The 21879-nt window shown below is 39.7% G+C and overlaps 4 protein-coding genes and 2 long non-coding RNA genes across 10 annotated transcripts; 4 read left to right on the plus strand and 2 right to left on the minus strand.

Annotated features, from left to right (window-relative positions):
- The first annotated feature begins 235 nt into the window (after window positions 1-235).
- Window positions 236-913, plus strand: LOC124349144. Its single transcript, XR_006920105.1, has 3 exons — window positions 236-342; window positions 403-541; window positions 762-913. It is a non-coding gene; the product is annotated as an uncharacterized LOC124349144 (long non-coding RNA).
- Window positions 914-1731: 818 nt separating this feature from the next.
- Window positions 1732-3130, minus strand: LOC124349134. The gene is made up of 4 exons (XM_046799651.1): window positions 3119-3130; window positions 2715-2830; window positions 2279-2609; window positions 1732-2217 (listed from the first exon to the last, which is right to left on the minus strand). Exons 3-4 carry the CDS (start codon window positions 2568-2570, stop codon window positions 2027-2029), a joined length of 483 nt encoding a protein of 160 aa, XP_046655607.1. The 5' UTR covers window positions 2571-2609; window positions 2715-2830; window positions 3119-3130; the 3' UTR covers window positions 1732-2026.
- A 219-nt stretch (window positions 3131-3349) lies between these two features.
- On the minus strand, window positions 3350-9592 carry LOC124349202. The gene is made up of 4 exons (XR_006920220.1): window positions 9479-9592; window positions 3839-4026; window positions 3624-3729; window positions 3350-3549 (listed from the first exon to the last, which is right to left on the minus strand). It is a non-coding gene; the product is annotated as an uncharacterized LOC124349202 (long non-coding RNA).
- Window positions 6378-11055, plus strand: LOC124348866 (maltase-glucoamylase, intestinal-like). Its single transcript, XM_046799224.1, has 18 exons — window positions 6378-6695; window positions 7074-7177; window positions 7250-7414; window positions 7526-7689; window positions 7761-7809; window positions 7878-8000; window positions 8095-8191; window positions 8257-8495; window positions 8590-8850; window positions 8953-9069; window positions 9141-9234; window positions 9314-9455; window positions 9538-9674; window positions 9763-10063; window positions 10134-10275; window positions 10343-10464; window positions 10531-10669; window positions 10745-11055. The coding sequence occupies exons 1-18, from the start codon at window positions 6533-6535 to the stop codon at window positions 10982-10984; spliced, it is 2799 nt and encodes a 932-aa protein (XP_046655180.1). The 5' UTR covers window positions 6378-6532; the 3' UTR covers window positions 10985-11055.
- Window positions 11056-11575: 520 nt separating this feature from the next.
- On the plus strand, window positions 11576-15739 carry LOC124348865 (maltase-glucoamylase, intestinal-like). The gene is made up of 19 exons (XM_046799223.1): window positions 11576-11844; window positions 11909-12012; window positions 12076-12240; window positions 12308-12474; window positions 12531-12579; window positions 12643-12765; window positions 12833-12929; window positions 12992-13230; window positions 13317-13470; window positions 13558-13673; window positions 13747-13869; window positions 13934-14018; window positions 14091-14229; window positions 14296-14432; window positions 14494-14794; window positions 14868-15009; window positions 15089-15210; window positions 15274-15412; window positions 15477-15739. Exons 1-19 carry the CDS (start codon window positions 11673-11675, stop codon window positions 15702-15704), a joined length of 2802 nt encoding a protein of 933 aa, XP_046655179.1. The 5' UTR covers window positions 11576-11672; the 3' UTR covers window positions 15705-15739.
- Window positions 15740-15854: 115 nt separating this feature from the next.
- Window positions 15855-20798, plus strand: LOC124348864 (sucrase-isomaltase, intestinal-like). 5 transcript variants are annotated; one of them, XM_046799219.1, is made up of 17 exons: window positions 15855-16191; window positions 16276-16360; window positions 16807-17018; window positions 17111-17260; window positions 17326-17495; window positions 17554-17725; window positions 17787-17883; window positions 17966-18110; window positions 18178-18271; window positions 18339-18635; window positions 18696-18812; window positions 18872-19203; window positions 19288-19421; window positions 19491-19788; window positions 19853-20119; window positions 20186-20342; window positions 20404-20798. In XM_046799219.1, coding segments are annotated over exons 2-17 (2868 nt in total). In that variant the 5' UTR covers window positions 15855-16191; window positions 16276-16359; the 3' UTR covers window positions 20629-20798. The 5 variants fall into 5 exon arrangements, with proteins under 5 accessions (XP_046655175.1, XP_046655176.1, XP_046655178.1 ...); XM_046799220.1 differs by having other exon boundaries at window positions 16282-16360; XM_046799222.1 differs by lacking the exon at window positions 16276-16360.
- Window positions 20799-21879: the final 1081 nt, after the last annotated feature.

The following is a 21879-nucleotide window of genomic DNA, read 5'->3' on the forward strand; positions in this document are numbered from 1 at the left end:
TCGGTCAAGTGTGCAAAGGAACTTGGCATGGACGTCAAGTAGCCGTCAAAGAAATCCGCTCTCCTTGACGTTGCAGCACGGTCGTTGAGGCTCGATCGTTCGCCAAGATGATTCAACGAGTGGTTGAAGTCCTTTCAGCTGTCCAGCACCGCAATATTATTGGACTGCTTGGTCTTAAGGTCTTTGCATGGATAACGAATTTGAATGGCTGTCAATAGGTGGCTGAAATGATGTCCACCAGGTGGGGCGAATCTCTTCGGGGACGCTTATCGGCCATTTTGTTCCAAGACGCAGCAGAAATGGGTTGTTGGTTGTGACGTTTCTCACGATGAAAACTAAAAGGTATTTATTGCTAATTTCCTATTGTTATTGAACGTAATATGTTGATGTGAAAATTTATAGGTGATCTAGCACGTAGAAACCAAGTTGCCAAATCATTCAACTCAGACTTGGAAGTGCCTGTACATTTCCGAAATGGCGTGCCTCGTGTGTCTCGCTGCCTGTTCTTAGACGTACGTCTCATCCCATGCAACAGCAAAAAGTAATTATTTTGATCAAATGTCTTTCAAAAGTACAGATTTAGTTAACATGACTAGAGAGTAGACCAATTTTCTCTGCTACTATAGAAATTTTGAATCAGATATCAAAGTTATTCTGTTGGACTGCGTAGTTTTCTGTTACTCTTTGTATTCTTTTGTTATAATGAGTATGCATGTTTACAGAGTTGTGTTTCTCGAAAATAATTTTCTTTTCTTAAACAGGTATAACAAACACTTCCTTAACGCTGTGGTGGTTACCAGTGGTGGTGGTGGTTGCAGCCAAATGGTGAAAGGTGTGACGAAGACAGATTGAACCATTGTATGGAGCATGCGGTTGTAGTTTAATCCAGAAGTTGCTGTGCTGTTGTAGCTGAGCTGTTCCATCTGGGTTTCTGACTTAAAAATTGTTGTGTTGTTGTTTATGCCATATGAATTGCTTTTTGTGTTGCTGAGTTAAAAGTTTGATCTGTTGTCTTTTGATTCAATCATGCAGTATACGATTGAGGCAACCTGATCAATATCAGGTTTGACACAGTCGAGAACTGCTAGATAAAACAAGCTTTCTGCGCCAAACAAATAATAACTTGCATCATGTTATTATCGCGGTAGAGAAAGCGACAGGCCCCCCCCCCTGGGGGCCACATGAAAAATAAATGTAAATATTGTAAAATAAATTTTGTATGCAATAAAATATTCTAATAAAATAAAATAAATCTTGTTGCAATAAAAAATTCGGATAAAAATATTTCGCGAGATTTTTTTTTAAAACTTGTAGGGGGAATTTTTTTTAAATTTTTTTCAAAAACAAAAGTCTGGACTTAGCAGAAAATAATAGGGTGTGTGACTTTTAATTTTGAGAAAAATATTGTTTGTTGAAATTGGACTTTGAATTTTAATGATAAAAAAATTTATAAAAAATGAGAGTTAATATTATTAAAATGGGTGTGTGACTTTTAATTTTGAGAAAAATATTGTTTGTTGAAATTGGACTTTGAATTTTAATGATAAAAAAATTTATAAAAAATGAGAGTTAATATTATTAAAATGTAAAACATGAGTTTGAATTTGGTTGTATTTTACAGGATCAATTATTTGTAACTTTACATAGCACTCAGAAATATTTTCTCACATCATGCAATTATCAGCAGGAGGAAAGTTACTTAAGGAGAAAATAGAGACATTCACTTGTTATTTACTTATTTTCAATCAATCTTGTATTTCAGCAATCTTTCAACACTTCCAGAGAAATACTTCACAACTTCGGTGTATAGGTCGGAGTAGCGTAAGTAGGTGACATAATCGGGAGAATTGCTGATGTAATACATAAAAACCTCAGTTTGCTAGTAGTTTGGGGCAGGGTAATACTTAAATTCCTCATGCAGTAAACTAGGCAGCGTACGTAGTTGTGTAATAGGCGGTTTCTTCTGTGTAGTACTTGGGGGCTGCGGTGTTGTAGCTAGGTGTAGCGTAGGTCGTGGTGTAGTAGACTAGAGCATCAGTGTAGTATTTCTGTCCAACGTAGCACGAAAGAGCAGCTTCTGTGTAGTAAGTGGGGACTGCGTAATGCTTGGCCGCCTCAGTCGTGGATGCGTAGATCGGGGCAGAGAAGTACTTTGCCGCTTCGGTGTAGTACTCGACCGTTTTGGTGGAGTAATCAGCGGGAGCCTAGGTGTGGCATCAGCGAACAGAGTAGTATTTAGGAAAATCGGTGCAATAAGTATCTGAGAACAGAGTAATACTTGGGAGCCTCGTGTAGTAGGATGGGGCAGCATGCGTAGTCATGTAGCACTCCGTCACCTTGGTGGTGTAGTAACTCGGGGTAGAGTAATACTTCAGGACGTCAGTGTAGTGGCTCGGGGCAGCGTAGGTTGTGGTATAAAACTCCGGTGCCTTAGTAGTGTAGTACTTGTAGACCTCGGTGCAGTAACTGGTCGTTGCGTAAGTTGCTTTTGAGAAGTAAGGCGGAGGCGTTGCGGTTTGGTTTCCGCCATACCCAGGAGACATCACTACACCAGTGTTCGACCCATCCATCAACGATACAACACCCAACAGTATATGACGCCTTATTAACTAGACATTAAACAAATTCAAACATAAATATTAAATAATAACAGGCATACATATAGAAAAAAGTAGGATTGACACCAATCTCAATGTAAAAAAGAGAATATTTACCCATGGATGCGAACTGGCAATACGGTGAAGAAGGCAGATGGTGACAGATACTGCGCTGCAGTTGTTGCCGTGTCGGAGATGCTCACTCGACTGATGTCTCTGGCCTTTTCTCTCTCCTTTTTATACGATTTTTTTATCACCCTCACCTCTTAAGCCTTGCGGGTATTGTACCTGTTTGATAATGATGAAACACGTACCTTTCTCTCCCAACCTCTCCGCCGTCGCATGATACGTTTTACGTAATGATCTCCATGACCTTCAAGCGCGAAGGAAATGCAAACTGGCCTTTCCTTCTTTAGGTTGTCGTGGCTGGGGATGGGTCTACAACAACAAATATCAAAATGAATACCAAATAGCTGAGCCTTGCGGGTATTTTATCTGTTTGATAATGATGAAACACGTACCTTTCTCACCCAACCTCTACACCACCGCATTGACAGTTTTACACGTAATTTTCACCGTGACCTTCAAGCGTGAAGGACATGCAAACTGGCCGACCCGTCTGCAGGTGGAACTCTACAATGGTAATTGAAAATTGATAAATACATACTGCATCACTTGGAACATGTTGAAAATATACCTAAATTTAATTTTAAACATTCTAAAGAAACGTACGAGGTTACGACTTACGACTCTTAGGCTCATATACGTAGACTAAAATGTAAGCAATATACTTACCTACTTGATTTATCTTAAAAATACAGTACATTATAATCAACTCAATTTCCTGTTATCAGCAAATTTTTGTCTTGCAATATAGTAGAGACCCTCTCAAAGAAGCATCGTCATGACACGGCAGCGATCACGTGGAGAAAGGCAAAAGATATTCGGCATGCTTTCACAAAATAAATTGAAGTAGATTAAAAAAATTGATCTTTCGAAAAGTCAAAACTCCAGCGATTCACTTACATGCCTTAGAATTGTTCACTTTCGATTAAGCTTGGTCGAATGGTATGGAAATACCTCATCACTTTTCAAAATCAAACCGTGGCTAAATTTTCACCGTAAATCTCAACTGGAAAAAAAAGTACAAACACAGAAGCAAATGTAACATCCGACATTGGGCAGTGCGACTCATTTGTGGTAGAGGAAAAGTTTACATGGTCTAGTAAACGTTGACTTACCTAAACTGATCATTCCGATTGGAAATGGCAAAGAATCTCGAAGTCGGTGTAGACAAGTCGGAATGTAATTTAACGACACCTGACATCAAAACGCGACACCATCACCAGAGACGACAGTTTAACTAAGGGAGGGGGGATTAGGTTAGGCCCCTGGCCCCCCTGGTAGAAAAATTGACCCCGCGCCACCGCTGGAGGAAAAAATTTAATTTTAGCCGCGGATACGAATTTTTTTAATTTACTTTTTACTTATCATAATATTATAACTTATGAGCCACTGAATAACATCTCATCGTGCCATTGTAAAAAGAAGTTCACATAACGTGGGTTTTGCGACAAAAATATATGCAACATTTGATCAAATGTTGATCATGAGTACACACCAACAACTGCGAATTCTGATCTCTTCCGAAATAATTCAATTTGGGAACAGGAAAATGAAACTAAAGTTTGTTTTCTGAACTATCTAGTATCTATGACTACCGTATCTAGTTTCCAATTACTGATTCATTCAACAGCATTGTCCTGGCTCATGAAAATGTCAAGTGCCAGATGTTGTAAAAACGTCATTAGTTACGGAATACGAAGAGAAAAGAAAAGTATAAAACCCACAGATAAGAATATTGTATAAAAAAGGTCAATTGACTAAATCAATGCATCACTTGAAACATTATTGTGCTAGGTAAGTGAAGCTAGTGAAGCTAATTCTGTCTCTATATTAACTCCAGTAAATTTTTTGAAAAACCTTCCAGCTAACCATTTTTCCCCGCTAATTTCAGTTATCATAATGGGCTTCGTAAAATGGTTTAAGGCCCTTGAGCTGTGGGTACAGATACTTTTTGGTGTGCTGGTAGTAGGACTCATCGTTACCTGCATCACGGTGCCAATCGTCGTGACGAATAACAATAAAAATTCGGCTACAGATGACACAACCACGACCGTCGAGTCCGTGACCGTGACAGATTCTACTACGAACACGGGCCTCACAACAGATCCTACAACAGATCCTACAACGGATCCTTCAACGGATCCAGCGAAATCAACTGATTACACAACAAGTTTTTTGTCGACGCCGACAGAACCGACGACAGATATTACAATAATTTCTTCGACGGAAACAGCACCTACGGAATCGGGGAGCACAACAACTGGGGACTCGGAAATGGACAACGAAATCTTATGGAAAGCTCTCAACATTACCAATAAATTGAATTTGAGACAGAGAACAGGAAATCCTTCTTTGATTGGTCCAATTAAATCCGTAAAATAGTTTAGACATATTCAGTAGCGCATTTTAAAAGTTTCAGTAAAATGTACCACTTTAGAAATTTAAAGTTGAATCCGTTTTATGCCATTTAAAAATTTTCAATCCTTTAACAAATGTATAATTTCAAGATGATTTGTGTTGAAACCATAATTGAAATCGGATAAATGATACAAAATATGACTCAAATTACAGATTTCCAATACATGAATAACTAACTTCAACTTCATGTTTCAACAATAGTGTTTTTATTCTGAATAATAAAAGCTATGAAGTTTAGACATTTGAAAGTTCAGGAATTAATATTACCTAATATGTGATGTGGTATGTAAATAGCAAAATTGCATGTATTATTTATAACAAAAATCTAAGTTAGTTCTTTCTTCACATAAGTACTTCCACACGAAAAACACGACAGATATTTTACTTATGTTCACATAAAATGGAAGCACATAAACTATAAATTATAATGGTAGGGATCCGAAAGTTATCTATACTGACAGCTGGGGAAGTATGGCCCCATCATAGATTAGCGACACATATGGCAAATGGAACACTGTAAAATATGGTCATCAGACTATTAGTCATTTAGGATAAATCAAATCAATTCCAAGTCACGTAGGGTAAATTTTTCGGGGAAAGGCAATAACTCAACTTGATTTCTTCGTCTTTAAAATTTCTAAGGTCTCAGGAATCTTTGCGTATCAGAAATAATTTAAAAAAATATCACTTACAAAATTCGTCAGTTCAAAACATCAATCGGTTCCAATTCACTCACTGTACAGAGATTCTAAGGCTGCCACTTTGGAATGCGTCAGTATCAAAATATTTTTACAGTTTTACGTAAAAACAAAATAAAACTGATGTTAAAATTCATGTGATTTGGACTGAACGATTACTGTATATTGATTATTTGAACTTTAAACCAGTTGGTAAATAATTGACGCAATCACGATTTCATTTTACAAATTTAGCTTTCGGACTTGTCAACAATGTCAAACCCCTCGAAAATATTAAGCGGCTTTAAGTAGCTCATTGTTAGGTATAGAAAAATGATTCGAGCATATAGATATTGCCAAGCGTTCGTTATTCAGTCAGAGGGACCTAGATAAGACTGCTGTCAATCAATCGAGTATGTATGCCATTTTGGTGTTGAACTACTGTAGATAAGAAAGTCATTACTAGACTTGAAACAAAAACTATTTATCTGCAAGCAGCAAGGTGGCCCCAATGGAATACATGTGATAGCGTTGTACTCCAAGGTCTGTCTGTAAAAATAAAAAAGTTGCTTCGTTCTAGCTGATGACGAATAGGCATCAGTGTCGTGTCGTATCTCGGTGCCGATTGTTTTGACTCGTCAAGAGTGGAAGAGTCATCAACTATTCCCTCCAGTTTTGTCTTATTGAAGAACAGAGAGGGATTCAAATAAGCTAATGGCGCCTTCAGCAGCGACAAAGAAGAAACGACTCATCTTCATTGGGATTGGCGTCACATTGATGCTAGTTGTCATCATCGTCCCTATTTCAATCGAACTTTCGCAGGAAAAGAATCAGGTCCCATCCACACTCGACAATCGTATAGAATGCTTTCCCTTCAGTAAGTCATCCTAATTATCACGTTCTAGTTAAGAAACGATTTGAATTTCAGGTTGCAGTCTGTTAAAAAGTGGTGAGTTTCAATGGCAGGTTAGTATGCGCATGTAGGTGATGTAGAAATGAGAAGCTTAAATTCAACTGAATTTAACCTTTCATCCCTGCGAACCACGATTGGACCATGACCTGAGGTATTACATGAAAGTGATCTGGAGACGGACCTGACGTCTTTGCTAGAGATAATTGATGTTGATTTTATATTAAGATAAAAAAAAGTGTATCTACAGTGAAACGGAGAATTTAAAACTAGCCAACATTGGACTATTTCACGGATGACGGCAGCATTATTTAAAAAAAAAAATGTTTCTTCAATAAAATTTAGAAAACATGGGTTCAGAAAACTGCACAAAAGCCGGTTGCCTTTGGGAGACTGTTAGCGGACAGCCTTCCTGTTTCTTGCCCGACTCCAGCGTCTACGGTTACGAAGTTGGTTTTGATGCATCAAATGATATTTGACAAATCAATTACTTATACCACAAATTAAATAATGAATTTCAGATCAACAGTGCTCAAACAAATTTCCCCAACAACAAAGGGTTCAGTATCAATTTACGGCGAATTCGATCGGCCGACGGTACGCAGTCCTTCTCGCTATACGGGAATGATATCGATGAAATCACTTTCGCAGTTAATTACCACTCGGACAACACACTTGGAATAGCGGTAAAAAAAATTAAATAAAAAAAAAATGTAAACTTTGTGGCGCCTAATAAATAATATTTCAATTCAACTATGTTTCTGTTAAAAAAAAAAAAAAAAAAAATCCGGAAATAGTTTTATCCGAAAGGCGCCAATCCGGAACAGCTTCGGCCGCCTGTGGCAATCACATTTCCTAACAAAGAAATCAGTGACCAACGCTACGAAGCAAGGCTTGTAAACACTGGCATCGGTCAACCATTCAACTTCCAAATCATCCGAAGAAGCTCCAAAGTTGTCATGTGAGGAATTTAACGAGCTCAAGACAATTAAAAATTTTTTACTGATAGTCATATTTTTATTACAATAATAGTTTCGATACTTCCATGGGAGGCTTGACGGTAGCCAAACAGTTTCTCATGGTAAATAGCCCTGCATCCTATCCAACCCTCTTAACATTTTAGTGTTAAATCGATTTTTACTGATGTAGCTCAGCACCAAACTGCCGTCCGAGTATCTTTACGGATTGGGTGAAAACACCCACGACACATTCCTTCACGATATGAACTACAGGATGTGGCCAATTTTCTCTCGAGACATTTCGCCTATCGACGTGAGAATCAAAAACAAAAAATTTTGCCATTTACCAACAATGCAGAAAATAGATAGCTCAAGGAGTCTTTTACGTTTGAATTTTACCGATGCAGGAAGATGTCAATCTCTACGGCGCTCACCCCTTCTACATGGTGTGTGAAAATGACGGGTCTTCTCACGGTGTCTTTTTCTACAACAGTCATTCGATTGGTAGGCATCGATATTTGCCATAATGACGCACGTCATTCTTTTGTAAAAATGTTTTCATATTGCAGATGTGACGACCATGCCGAATCCCGGCCTCACCTTCCGCACTATCGGTGGCATGTTGGAATTCTTCGTCTTCCTCGGACCCGAGCCGGAATCCGTCGTCAAACAGTACAGTGACGTCATCGGTAAAACATTTATGCCTCCTTACTTTGCACTCGGATTCCAGCTCAGCCGCTGGGGCTACAAAAACACTAGCGAGATCCGACAAGTCATCGACCGTACACGAAGCGTCTACATCCCTCACGTAAACATCCCCATCAAACAAAGAACTCTATAATCTCGTTTTGCTTTTTTCGGCTAATTAAAGATTGGCAAATCTACTTTCTCGCGTACTCTAGGACATTCAATATGCGGACATTGACTACATGGATGGGCGGAGAGATTTCACCATCGACCCCGACAACTTCGGTGATCTGCCCGCACTAGTAGACGAAGTGAAACAAGACGGTCTGAGATTTATCATCATTTTGGATCCGGCTATCGCTAATGATTATCAAACTTACGACCGGGGCGTGGCGCTATCCGTCTACGCGGAATGGGTCAATGCCACTATCAAGCCGGATGACCAACCTACAGACAGCAATATCATCATTGGCAATGTACTGTATATAAACTTAGAAATGAATGAGAATGAGCGAAACGAAAAGCATCGCGTGTCAACATTGAGCAAAATTTAAAGTCTGACGATTCTATACATTCAGGTGTGGCCAGACAATAAAACAGCGTTTCCAGATTTCTTCAAAAAGTCCACCGAAACGTGGTGGACAGAGGAGATCCGCTTGTTTTATCAACAGCTCAAATTTGACGCTCTTTGGATCGTGAGAAATCAATATTTCAAAACGCAATAATAATTCTCAAGCATCAAACGTTTCATTTAACTCCCTTTTAGGATATGAATGAAGTCAGCAACTTCGATACCAATCTGTACAGCGACAAATTACAATGCCCAACAAACGAATGGGACGATCCGCCTTACGAAACGAGTAGGGAATGAGCACACAAATAACTAAATCAAATAATATGGTACGATTTTTCTTTTGTTTTTGACCTCGCAAATAATAGTGGCTGCCCATACTGGACCAACATACAGACTCTCAGACAAAACCATCTGTATGGTGACCAAATTCGGTGACGTAAGTCAAGAGCGCCTTCACTACGAAGTCCACAATCTGTACGGTTACTCCCAAGCTATCGTTACGCAAAGGTAAGTCAGATACAGTCACTAACCTGTGTGTAAAGGGAAATGCGCTTCATACGTTAGTATTCAACCGTTGTGTTGAATACAGGGCAGTGCGCCAAGTCCTATCCGGAAAGAGATCCATGGTTCTCTCTCGCTCCACATTCGCCGGAAGTGGCCAATACACTGGACACTGGCTGGGCGACAATTTCTCAACGTGGAAAAACATGGCAGATTCCATTATCGGTGAGAATCTGAAAAATTCAAAAAATAAATTTAATTAATAACTAATGGCTAATCGATATCAATTTGAACATTTAACATTGCTATAAAGGCATGATGGAATTCAACATGTTTGGCATGCCCTATATCGGGGCTGATATTTGCGGATTTATTTTTGACACGACCGAGGAGATGTGCGAAAGATGGATGGAAATCGGCGCCTTCTATCCTTTCTCACGAAACCATAATAATATCGACGCCATCGATCAAGATCCAGGCATCTGGCCGACAACGGTAGCCGCATCTGGCCGTAAAGCGCTCAACATTCGCTATCGCCTCCTTCCTTACCTCTACACTCTTTTCTATGAGAGCCACACTACAGGATCTACAGTTATCCGTCCCCTCTATCACGAGTGAGTTATTTTGAGTGAAATATACACAATAGATTAGTGATTGTTTGATTAACTCAATTAAATCGTCCAGGTTCTCTCAGGATAGAAAGGCTCGCTCAATCGACAAGCAGTTCATGTGGGGACCGGCTCTTCTGATTTCCCCTGTACTGGAAGAAGGAAAACTCTCTGTCGATGTTTACATTCCAGACGACGTCTGGTACGATTACTACACTGTAAGTTAAATCGATAGCAATCATTTGGCAAAATTTCCGACTGAAACGTTTGTAATACGTGAAATAGGGTGCCCGAGTAACAGTTCTCGGTAGTACTACACTCTCTGCTCCGAGGGATCACATCAACTTGCATTTGAGAGGCGGCTACATCCTGCCCGCTCAAAAACCCGCCCTCAATACCATGCTCAGGTGAAAACTGGCTCTAACAGCCCTCTACTATAATACTTGATTATTCTAACTTTGTTTTTGTCTTAGTCGGCAGAACAACTTTGAACTTTTGGTACCGCTGAATGACCAGAACTCGGCCAGCGGTAAAATGTTTTGGGATGATGGAGAGAGCGCCAACACAATCGAGGACGGACTCTATCAAATCAATACCTTCGAACTGAGCAACGTATGTTGAACAAATAAGCGATTTTCTAGCTACAAATGAATGAATTTAAATGTTTTAAATCCCCATTCCTTTCAGAATCTTTTGACAATGAAAGTAGAGATGGTCGCCGAATCCACTTGGACAGGCATTAGCCAAATGCTGGACACGATAGAAATTATGGGATGGCCCAACTCACCAACGAAAGTTTCAGTGAAAAACTCAACTGACATTTGGACTCTAAATGCAGACGAATACTTTTATATCGTGGAAACCAAGAGACTGACAATTTCGCATGAATTTGACATGAACAAAGACTATACAGTCCAATTTGAATAGATGGTGCAAACATTCATGATATATGCCCAGCTATAATGCTTATCGTTCAATAAATCAAACAGGCATTATAATAATGAGGATTTATTTTTAACATCTGAATAAAGTCTGAGCCGCCTCCGATTTTAAAATATCACCTCTCTTATGAGGAGAAAAAAATAATAAAGTTTGAAGCCGTTAAATGTGTGGTTTAGGAGATACAAAACATCTAACATAAGGCAAAAATAACTTTAATTTGCTATCTGAGTGATTCTGACATTAAACTGACCAATAGACGTGTTTTTGTTATCTTTGAAAATAGACAAACTGACAAAGCGGCTCAAAAATGATATCAGGGATGAATGTGTCATGACGGACAAGAAAATCTACGTGACTGAGGGCAAACCAGTAAACGACAGGCGCATACTACTGGTAGAAGCGATAAAGTGAAAGCAAACAGATTATTTTTCGTGACTTCGCCCGTCTACGCCACTAGCAAATGCCTGACAATACATTTGGAAGAAGAATAAAAATAAAATCAAGATCAATGTTTGTATCTTTTTCTTTATCTTCGTCACTACAGAGATTGAACGTGGTATGGCGTACAGACGAATCGACTCTCCGCCGTGATATTATTCCTGTAATATTAGCGGAACCTGTAGGACGTTCATAACAACAGTGCGCTCACTGGTTCTACAGAGAAGCTGAAAAGATGAAGAAATGGACCAAAATCCTCATCAGTGTGATTTTACTGGCGATTGTGGTGACTGCCATCGTACTCCCGATCGTACTGCCCGTAGAAAACGAATCAAACACAACGACTGAGGCGGCCACAACAGTCGCACCCAACCCCACCAATAATCGCATCGAGTGCTACCCTTTTCGTAAGCGCATTAATACACGACATTTTGACTTATAAAGAAATGTTGATACATTTTTTTAAAAAAGAAAACATGGCGAAAGGTAATTGTACGTCAGCTGGATGTCTTTGGGACTCGAAGAATCAACATCCCAACTGCTACCTTCCAGATTCCAGCGTCTACGGTTACGAGGTCTATTTGCTTTGATTTTTATGATGGACAAAAAAGTCTTTTAACGGATTTTGCGTTGAATAGATTAACGGAACTGTGACAGATCTTCCCAATCAAATGGGATTCACACTCAACCTCCGTCGTCGTCGAGCTGCAGATGACTCGACAACTTTCTCACTCTACGGAGGAGATTTTGATCAAGTTACTTTTGAAGTCAACTATTACAGTGACAGCACATTAGGATTTAGGGTAAGCTATTCACAACAATAAAGATTAAAAGGTGGCATTAGATTTCAGTCCATCACATTCAACGCAGTTTTACCCGAAAGACGCCAACGCATCTGAGCTTCGACCACCCGTAGCTCTGACACTAACGGAAACCCCCTTGACCGACAATGTTCTCTATGAAACTCGAATGGTTTCCAGCGAGAATGGCGAGCCTTTCAACGTTCAAATCATCCGTAAAAGTTCACAGGCAGTCATGTAAGTGACACTGCATAACGTTATAAAACCCTGACTCTACAAATGTTTGTTTACAGTTTTGATACATCATTGGGCGGATTAACTATTGCTGAACAGTTTCTAATGGTAAATATAAAGTAACGTAAAACATTAACAAATTATTGACCATTACAAATAATTATGTTGAAGATAAGCACCAAATTGCCTACTCGTTACCTTTACGGCTTTGGTGAAAATACTCACGACAATCTTTTGCACGACATGCGTTATAAAATGTGGCCGATATTTAGTCGAGGACAGGCGCCAGGCATGGCAAGTTGATATTTTTATCGCAAATTATATTTACTTTTTTAACTTGCGTATGCTTACTTTCGCGCAGAGAGATATTAATGTTTACGGAGCCCAACCGTTTTACATGGCCAGCGAGGAAGATGGTTCTTCCCATGGAGTATTTCTATTCAACAGTCACGCAATGGGTATTATTTATACTAGATTTCAATTGACGGGCTGTTTTTCCATCTCCATTTGAATGCTAAAGATGTGACGACCATGCCGTATCCCGGTCTCACCTTCCGCGCTATCGGTGGCATGTTGGAATTCTTCGTCTTCCTCGGACCCGAGCCGGAATCCGTCGTCAAACAGTACAGTGACGTCATCGGCAAAACATTTATGCCTCCTTACTTTGCACTCGGCTTCCAGCTCAGCCGCTGGGGCTATAGAAACACAAGCAACTTAAAGGACGCTGTTGACCGTACTCGAGACCTGGAAATCCCTCATGTAAATATGCTCACTCTTCAATTAAAAGATACTCATCTTGGCTTTTTGAGCTTGACAGCTTGGCAAATCTGTTTACTGGACTCTAGGATGTTCAATACGCAGACATTGACTACATGGATGCGCGAAAAGATTTCACCATTGACCCTGTCAACTTTGGTGATCTGCCCGCATTGGTGGACGAAGTGAAAAAAGACGGCCTAAGGTTCGGTATTATCTTGGATCCGGCAATTGCTCACGAGCGTAAGTGCAATATTTAATTTTCATTTGAATAAAAACAGCGCAATAAAATACGTATAAAGCACACGTAATACCGGAATTAATTGCTAGGAACCGGTTATCTTCCGTTTAAGCGAGGTAATGACGATAAGGTGTTTGTACAATGGGCCAATTCATCCTACAAGCCTGAAGACCAAGCTGCGAATGACAATAATCTTTATGGTCGTGTAAGTCAAGTTGCATGCGCCATCACACGTTAATAAACAATCAGTCAAGTTTATCCTCACTTTGTTCAACAAGGTATGGCCCATAAGGGAGACGGCCTTCCCAGATTTTTTCAAGACCAAGACAAAACAATGGTGGACGGAAGAGATCCGCATTTTCCGCGAAGATAAAAAACTGAATTTCGATATTCTCTGGATCGTGAGAAAATTTTCTGTTTACATAAGGCACATGGAAAATTTAAATGCTTGTTATTATTGTCTAGGATATGAACGAGCCTTCCAACTTTCTCACTGGAACCTTGCTCCAATGCCCCACAAATCGCTGGGACGACCCTCCGTACGGAACAAGTATAATACAGAATTTAGAAAACAAGTTTTTGAACGATAAATTCGTCGATAACAACTGAATTTGGTTCAAAGTGGCGGCACATGTTGGTGCGACTGGAAGGCTTTCGGAAAAGACCATTTGCATGGCGTCCAACTTTGGTGAAAATGACGAATTCCTTCACTATGAAGTTCACAGTCTCTACGGTTATTCCCACGCCATGGCTACTCAAAGGTATGCTGTTTAACGAAACCGAAACCAATTGCTTGACTCAACTTAATCATTATCTGTTGACAATAGTGCTCTACGGCAGATTCTACCCGGAAAGAGATCCATGGTTCTCTCTCGCTCCACGTTCGCTGGAAGTGGCAAATATGCTGGGCATTGGCTGGGAGACAATTATTCGACATGGAATCAAATGGCTAATTCTATTATTGGTAACGACATTTTCTTCAATTAATTGCCCCTGACGTTGTTACACGCCAAAATGTGACACAGGAATGATCGAGTTCAACATGTTCAACATACCATACGTCGGGCCGGATATTTGCGGATTCAACCTGAACGCGGAGGAAGAAATGTGCGAGCGCTGGATGGAATTGGGCGCTTTTTATCCCTTCTCTCGTAATCACAACAGCTTCTTCTTCAAAGATCAAGATCCCGCTCAATGGCCAGACACGGTGGCCGTTTCTGGTAGAAAAGCTCTCAATATTCGCTATCGACTTCTGCCGTACCTTTACACGCTCTTCTACGATAGCCACACTATCGGCGGCACTGTCGTCCGACCACTTTATCACGAGTAAGTTTACGAAAGATGATTTATTAGCCTCTTTCCTTTTTCAATGTTAACAAAATCTAAAATAATTCTATAGGTACCCCAAGGATATAAGCGCTCGCTCAATCGACAAGCAATTCATGTGGGGACCGGCCCTTCTGATTTCTCCTGTACTGGAAGAAGGAAAACTCTCTGTCGATGTTTACATTCCAGACGACGTCTGGTACGATTACTACACTGTAAGTTGAGTCGATAGAAGATATCTCAAAAGTTCTGGACTGAAAACATTTCAACAATTGCTTTAAATATATGAAATAGGGAGAACGAATTGAAGTTTTAGGTAAGACGAACCTCTATGCTCCAAGGGATCACATTAATTTGCATTTGCGTGGTGGCTACATCTTACCTGCTCAAAAACCCGCCCTCAACACCATGCTCAGGTTATATAAGTCCCACCAAAAACACGCTATCTCACTCAATCATTAAAACCTTGTTTCCCTTAGCCGTCAGAACAATTTTGAACTTTTGGTGCCGCTGAATGGCCAGAACTCGGCAAGCGGAAAATTGTTTTGGGATGATGGAGAGAGTGCCAACACGATCGAGGACGGTCTCTATCAAATTAATTCCTTCGAATTAAAAGCCGTAAGAACCAAAAAATCAAAGAAAATATTAACGAAATCCTCTAGAAGTCTTTATCTTTGCACAGGAAACGTTAACCATCAAAGTAGAAAAGGGGTCAAATAATTCCTGGAGCGGGATTACCCAACTATTAGACACGATTCAATTTATGGGATGGTCGAAAAATCCAACCAGCGTAGCTGTTAATGGCGTTATCCTGGGAAAAGACAGCTATTCTTACAACGAAACAAACCAGAACCTATTTTTATCCTACGAGTTCAACATGAATGATGATTTTGTGGTCGAATTTCAATGATTTGTACGCAGTCAATACAGTGCCATATAATACGAGCTCTGTGATTTAATCAAGCAAAAATAAATGTATGTTATATATGCGTAACCGCGTACGCGATACTAAAACTTGGCACCAATGTTTGTTGTTGTTGTCCAAAAATACCCTGCGCATTTATTAGTATAAGACCCGCCGCGACGTAATATCTCGTTACATCTTTCGTATCTCAATAAAACAAGGCCAAAGGAAAACCGAAAATAAAGTGAAGCAAGCAGAAAATATTTGTGTTGTTTAGACAACTTTGTCATAAACGAAAAACAGTAATAAAAAAAAACCCCGTAGTTTAGAGGATTCTGAAACAACATTTTATCAGAAACGGTTTTCCCATTTCATCTCAGACAGAAAAGTGTTTGTACAAGTATTAACTTAACAAGCCAGATCTACCTCTAACTGGTCATGTCTGGCCTGTGAATCTAAAAAGTTGTTACAGTTGGTGCTGCTCAATAATAAGGTAGCATTCAAATTACTTTGATTACCCCATGCATTTTTAAAGAAAATGGAGCGTCATTCATACATTGTTATTGAACTTTTGAAGATACAGAGTCCACTCACGTCAGCGACACACGTCAGTGATGCGAGCCAGTAACGGACAAGTGCTGGAGAGTGGAATCCTAGTTAAAGTAAACAGCATGCCATATCAGTTCCGTTTGACTTTTCGTTATCCTTGGCTTGACGAACGTCAATCGATTAAACTCTTAGTCATCGCTGAAACTAAACGGAACTAACTTTTTTGGTCTCATTTCTTTTACCTCTAATTATAAAATAATAAAAGAAGGCAATTTATCTTATTTGTCATTCTCTTGTTTAAACAAATAGGTAAACATGGCTTAAAAAGCCATGAGGTCTGTTTAAGACCACAATTTACGTAAATGTTGAGCGATGATAAGACTTGATGACTCCAAAGCTTAGAGATTAGAGATAAGTCGAAGTTGGGTAGGAAAAAAACTTAGTCGTCTATTTAGAGGCGCACAAGTTACGGGGCCGTTCTCTTGTTGAGTGCAACTCTCAAAATTTGGAATGGCAAAATTGAAAATAAAAAAAGAGATTCTGTGGACTCTATTGGTAGTGGTATTGATCGCCGCAATCATCATACCCATCGTCATCGTTTACACGGCGGCAGAACAGGACAATGGCAACAGGATCGCTTGTTTCCCCCTCATGGAAAAAGGCAACGACACAAATCTAGAATCTGTTTGCAATGAAAAAGGCTGCATCTATGACGCAGCTGCCACGAATGTCAAGTGCTACTTGCCCTTGACTGGAACCTATGGCTACGAGGTAATTTTATTTGAACAATCTAAGATCTAACCTTAACGCAAAAGCAAAATTTAGCCAATTTCAAATTCGTTTGTTACAACCTTTAATTCAAGCACTACAATTCTACTATCAATTCCGGAGATGGAACGTACATTCAACATCAACTTCGAAGACGTCAAGGGAACCCTTCTTTATATGGGGGTGACATCGAGGACGTACAATTCAAACTCGTCTATTACGGGGATACAATGCTCCGTTTCACAGTGAGTACATACCAGAGCTTTCTTACGAACGGTAATTTTTCAAAACTACGCGCTTTGTTTCACAGTTTTTCGAAAAAGGAAAATCAGTCGAAAGCAATCAACCTCCAGTGGGATTAAACTTAACAACTGCTCAAGCCCCGTCTGAAAACAGCAACTACATAGTTAAGGTGTCAGACAGTAGCGATGGAGTGGCTTTTGACTTTACAATCCGGCGACGTTCGTCCGACAAAATCATGTACAGCCAACATTTTAAAATAACGAAACGTCAATTAACGATGCGCTTTAATCTTTAGTTTAGATACGAAACTGGGAGGACTCACAATCGCAAAACAATTTCTGATGATCACCTTTGCCCTGCCAAGTCAGTACGTGTACGGTATCGGAGAAAATACTCACGATTCCTTCGTTCACAATTTGGAATATAAAATGCACCCCATTTTTGCTCGCGATCAGCCGCCAGGAGACGTAAATTTGCTCTGTAATTTTTACTCTTTAATGTCAAATAACCAATTTTGCTTTTTTACAGGGAGAAATGAACCTCTACGGCTCTCATCCATTTTACATGGTGAGCGAAGACGACGGATCATCTCACGGCGTCTTTTTTTTTAACAGCCATGCAATGGGTGAGAACTCGATCCTTCTCTTCAAATTTAAACTAGCCTATATCTAAACTGAGAATGTTAATTTTCTTCTGGACACTTACAGATGTCACGACGTTACCGTACCCCGGACTAACTTATCGCACTATCGGTGGCGGCTTGGATTTCTTCGTCTTCCTCGGCCCTAAACCTGAAGACGTTGTCAACCAATACACTGAAATTATTGGACGAACAATGATGCCTGCTTACTGGTACGCATACAGTACTTTTCCTAGTTAAATATTCAACGCTCCGTTTATAACTTGTAATTATTTGCAGGTCTTTAGGATTTCAATTAAGTCGTTACGGATACAACGGAACAAGCGAAATCCGGGAAGTGGTAGAACGGACACGTAAAGCCTTAATTCCACAAGTAATTACAAGCGAGTGAAAATGATAAAACTAATGCAATAGAATAACACTCATCCAACGTTACACAGGATGTCCAGTATGCCGATATCGATCATATGGACAATCAGGCCGACTTCACATTAGGGCCCAATTTCCTAGATTTGCCTGATTTTGTGATAGAGCAGGCGGTGGGTGGACTTCGCTTTATTCCTATTCTCGACCCAGCAATCAACACCGAGAAAGTGAATATTAATTACACCACTCACACCAACGCTATGAATGTAGGAGCTTACATCACATGGTACAATGATACTTTGCAACCTGACGGAAACTGCACCACTAGCTCTTCAAACTGTCAACCATTGGATAACGTTATGCTTGGTTATGTAAGCTCGAAAAATTGATATTTAATGAAATAACACGCAAATGAAATTCTTTTTCAACAGGTGTGGCCAGACGGGAGAACAGCGTTTCCCGATTTTTTCAAGAGCGAAACTCAAGACTGGTGGAAACAAGAAATGTCTTCTTTCCACCAAAAACTACCCTATGACGGAATATGGATTGTAATGTTTTTTGGTAAACGATCAGTTCAACACCTTACTCACTATCCTATCGTTACCAGGACATGAATGAGCCAGCCGCCTTCGATACTAATAAGGAAAAACCCTTCAACTATCCTCCCGAATTACCACCATGGAACTTGATTTGCCCTGAAAATGAATGGGACGATCCGCCATATATTACACGTAAAACAAATTTAATTTCAAGCCATTTCTACGACATCAAACTAACTACTTCTACCGACCTATTTCAAGTGTCTGCTTCCCGATCCGCTACGAAACGCCTTTCGGACAAAACAATTTGTATGGTGGGTCGCCAAGGACAAAACAACGAATATCTTCATTACGCCGTACATAATCTCTATGGATGGAGTCAAACTAAACCGACATACGAGTAATTCCGTTCAAAGTGTTATTCGATGAATGCTAATCTAAACTTTCTCCGTCTTTCTGGGGAAATCATCTTGGAAATAAAAAGAGGATTGCAAAGCGCCACCGGTAAGAGAGGCATTGTCATTACAAGATCTACATTCCCAAGTTCTGGAAAACATGCTGGACATTGGCTAGGTGACAATACTTCACGTTGGAAGGATTTGCACAGTTCAATTATTGGTGGGCATAGAACCTAAATGACTTTCAACTTTAAAAACGTGATTGTACGATCAAGATATTTTTGAACAGGAAGTCTCGAATTTAATCTGTTTGGCATACCATACATCGGAGCTGATATTTGCGGATTTTTTGAACCTACAACTGAAGAACTGTGTGCACGCTGGATGGAACTGGGGGCATTCTATCCATTCTCACGCAATCACAACTCACTTGGCATGCCCCCACAAGACCCATCCATTTGGTCATCAGTTGCTAGCGCATCCAAAACTGCTCTCAACATACGATACCGCCTTTTGCCCTATCTTTACACCCTGTTCTACCACAGCCACACTACAGGATCAACAGTTGTTCGGCCTCTCTACCACGAGTAAGGCTTTTTATCCAATTGTTGTTCTTTTAAACGATTATTCTGAAGCAAAAATTCATCACAGGTATCCAACTGACCTACGAGCTAAATCTGTCGATACTCAGTTTCTTTGGGGACCCGCTTTACTCATATCCCCCGTCTTGGTCGAAAAGGCAACCGAACTAAAAGCATACCTGCCCAGTGACACCTGGTACGACTATTATACCGGAAAGAAAGAAGCGACTTCAGGTACAGAGGTCACTTGGAATACACCGCTCGAGAAAATCAATCTTCACGTGCGTGGTGGTTACATTTTACCACAGCAAATCGAAGGATTGAACACCAAGCTCAGGTTAGAAAACAAGAATATGATTCAATTACAGTGCTGATCACGATCCAGTTTAATTTTAAAAATTAGTCGTCAAAACAATTTCACAATGATCGTCGCTCTAAATTCGGACAACGCAGCTGCCGGCGATTTGTTTTGGGACGACGGCGAAACCATCAACACCGTCACCAATAATCAATATTATTACATTCGTTTCAGTTACGCCGAAACCTTAAACAATGACATAGTAATAACAAGCAACCGTACGTAAAGCTGACGCATATTTAAAACAAAATTCTACTTTGCAGGCTGTAGAGGGTGTGCTGACAATGGAGGTACAAACTAACACCACTAGCCTTACGGGATTAGAAAATCTCAAAATGGATTCAATTTCAATTTTTGGACTCAGTAAAGCTCCAACTTCTGCCGATACCGGAGATGTAAGTTACTCCCCCGACAACAACGTAGGCTACCTTACCAATCTTAATCGGCCAATGATATCCAATTGGAAAGTTGTTCTACATTTTGACTAGTAGGCGCCTGATAGTGTCTTATTCATTCGTGCCATATATCAAATATGTTGCCAAAAATACAATAAAGAAATTCGCCAGAAAAAGAAATTCGCGGGAAATGTCAATCAGTCAAGTGTTTTTGTTTTTCCAACTTTCAAGAAAGTGTGAGAGAGCTTACACTGTTCTTCGCCGTTTAGCATATCATGCACTATTCACCCAACAAAACAAAAATATAAGGTCGTTGAACAAATCGTTCAAGTAAAATGGTTAATAAACGATGAGAAAATCGGAGAAAATAGGTTTTGCCTACCCACTTTAGCGAACCCAATGAAAATAACTTTACACCTGATAACAAACTTCTGAAGGTTTAATGCACAAAATTTCTTAAAAGCACTTCTTTTTAAAAACAAAGCCTATTTATTGGTTTCCTACCTTGAGTTAGGTGGAAATGGGAAAATGCAGATGCCGGATGAAGATGAGCAGAAATGATAAGCACAGCCAATAACGTGATTCTTCTTTTTTTGTAGCGATTTGACGACTCATGTCATCTGAGGAAGGCAGAAGTTTGCACCAAGTTTAAATTAACAAGTTTGTAGATTTTTTCTTTCAGCGTTCACGTGGTTTTATTTCAAATCAGCAGTTATTTGAATCACGTTCGTCGTGTTCGATATACTATTGTTCGTTACAATTTCCAATGCTTTTAGACGAAAGTTAGATATAGAGCAAAATAAACAACCAGACAAAGTTTCTGATAGTCAACAACTTTAAAAAAATATAAAAAAAAAGCCACAATGGCAACTTTTGTAAGGTAATTCAAGCGTACTTCCATCGCGCTACCACACCACGTCGAATTCTCGATTTGACTGTACTAAAAAAAATTAAAAAAAGAGGCTAGGAATAAAAGCGTTGCCAGATCTACACGTGCGACGCGAGTTTTTTGTTCGAATTTGAGAAGAGAAAAGAAACAAGCAAAAACAACATTTCTTTGAGAGTTTGAGCTGAAAAAAAAATTAAAGGGTCGTTTACGTCGTGAGTCTCGTGACTCGTGAGACATTACATTTCGAAGAATTAAAAAAGATTATTTTTTCAACCCAAGTGAACCGCATCTCTTCTTTGATGTAAAGTCATTAACAGAAATTTGAATGAAAAGGGTAAACTATTTGGTTTTTTGGATGTATTCAAGGCCAAGGTCATGAGAATATTCTAAAAAATATACTTGCGTACTTTTTCGAAGGAATGGACTAGGATTCTTTATTCCGTTTGGATTCTCTC

This window comes from Daphnia pulicaria, chromosome 7 (genome assembly GCF_021234035.1).
Source record: "Daphnia pulicaria isolate SC F1-1A chromosome 7, SC_F0-13Bv2, whole genome shotgun sequence".
Taxonomy (NCBI): Eukaryota; Metazoa; Arthropoda; class Branchiopoda; order Diplostraca; family Daphniidae; genus Daphnia; species Daphnia pulicaria.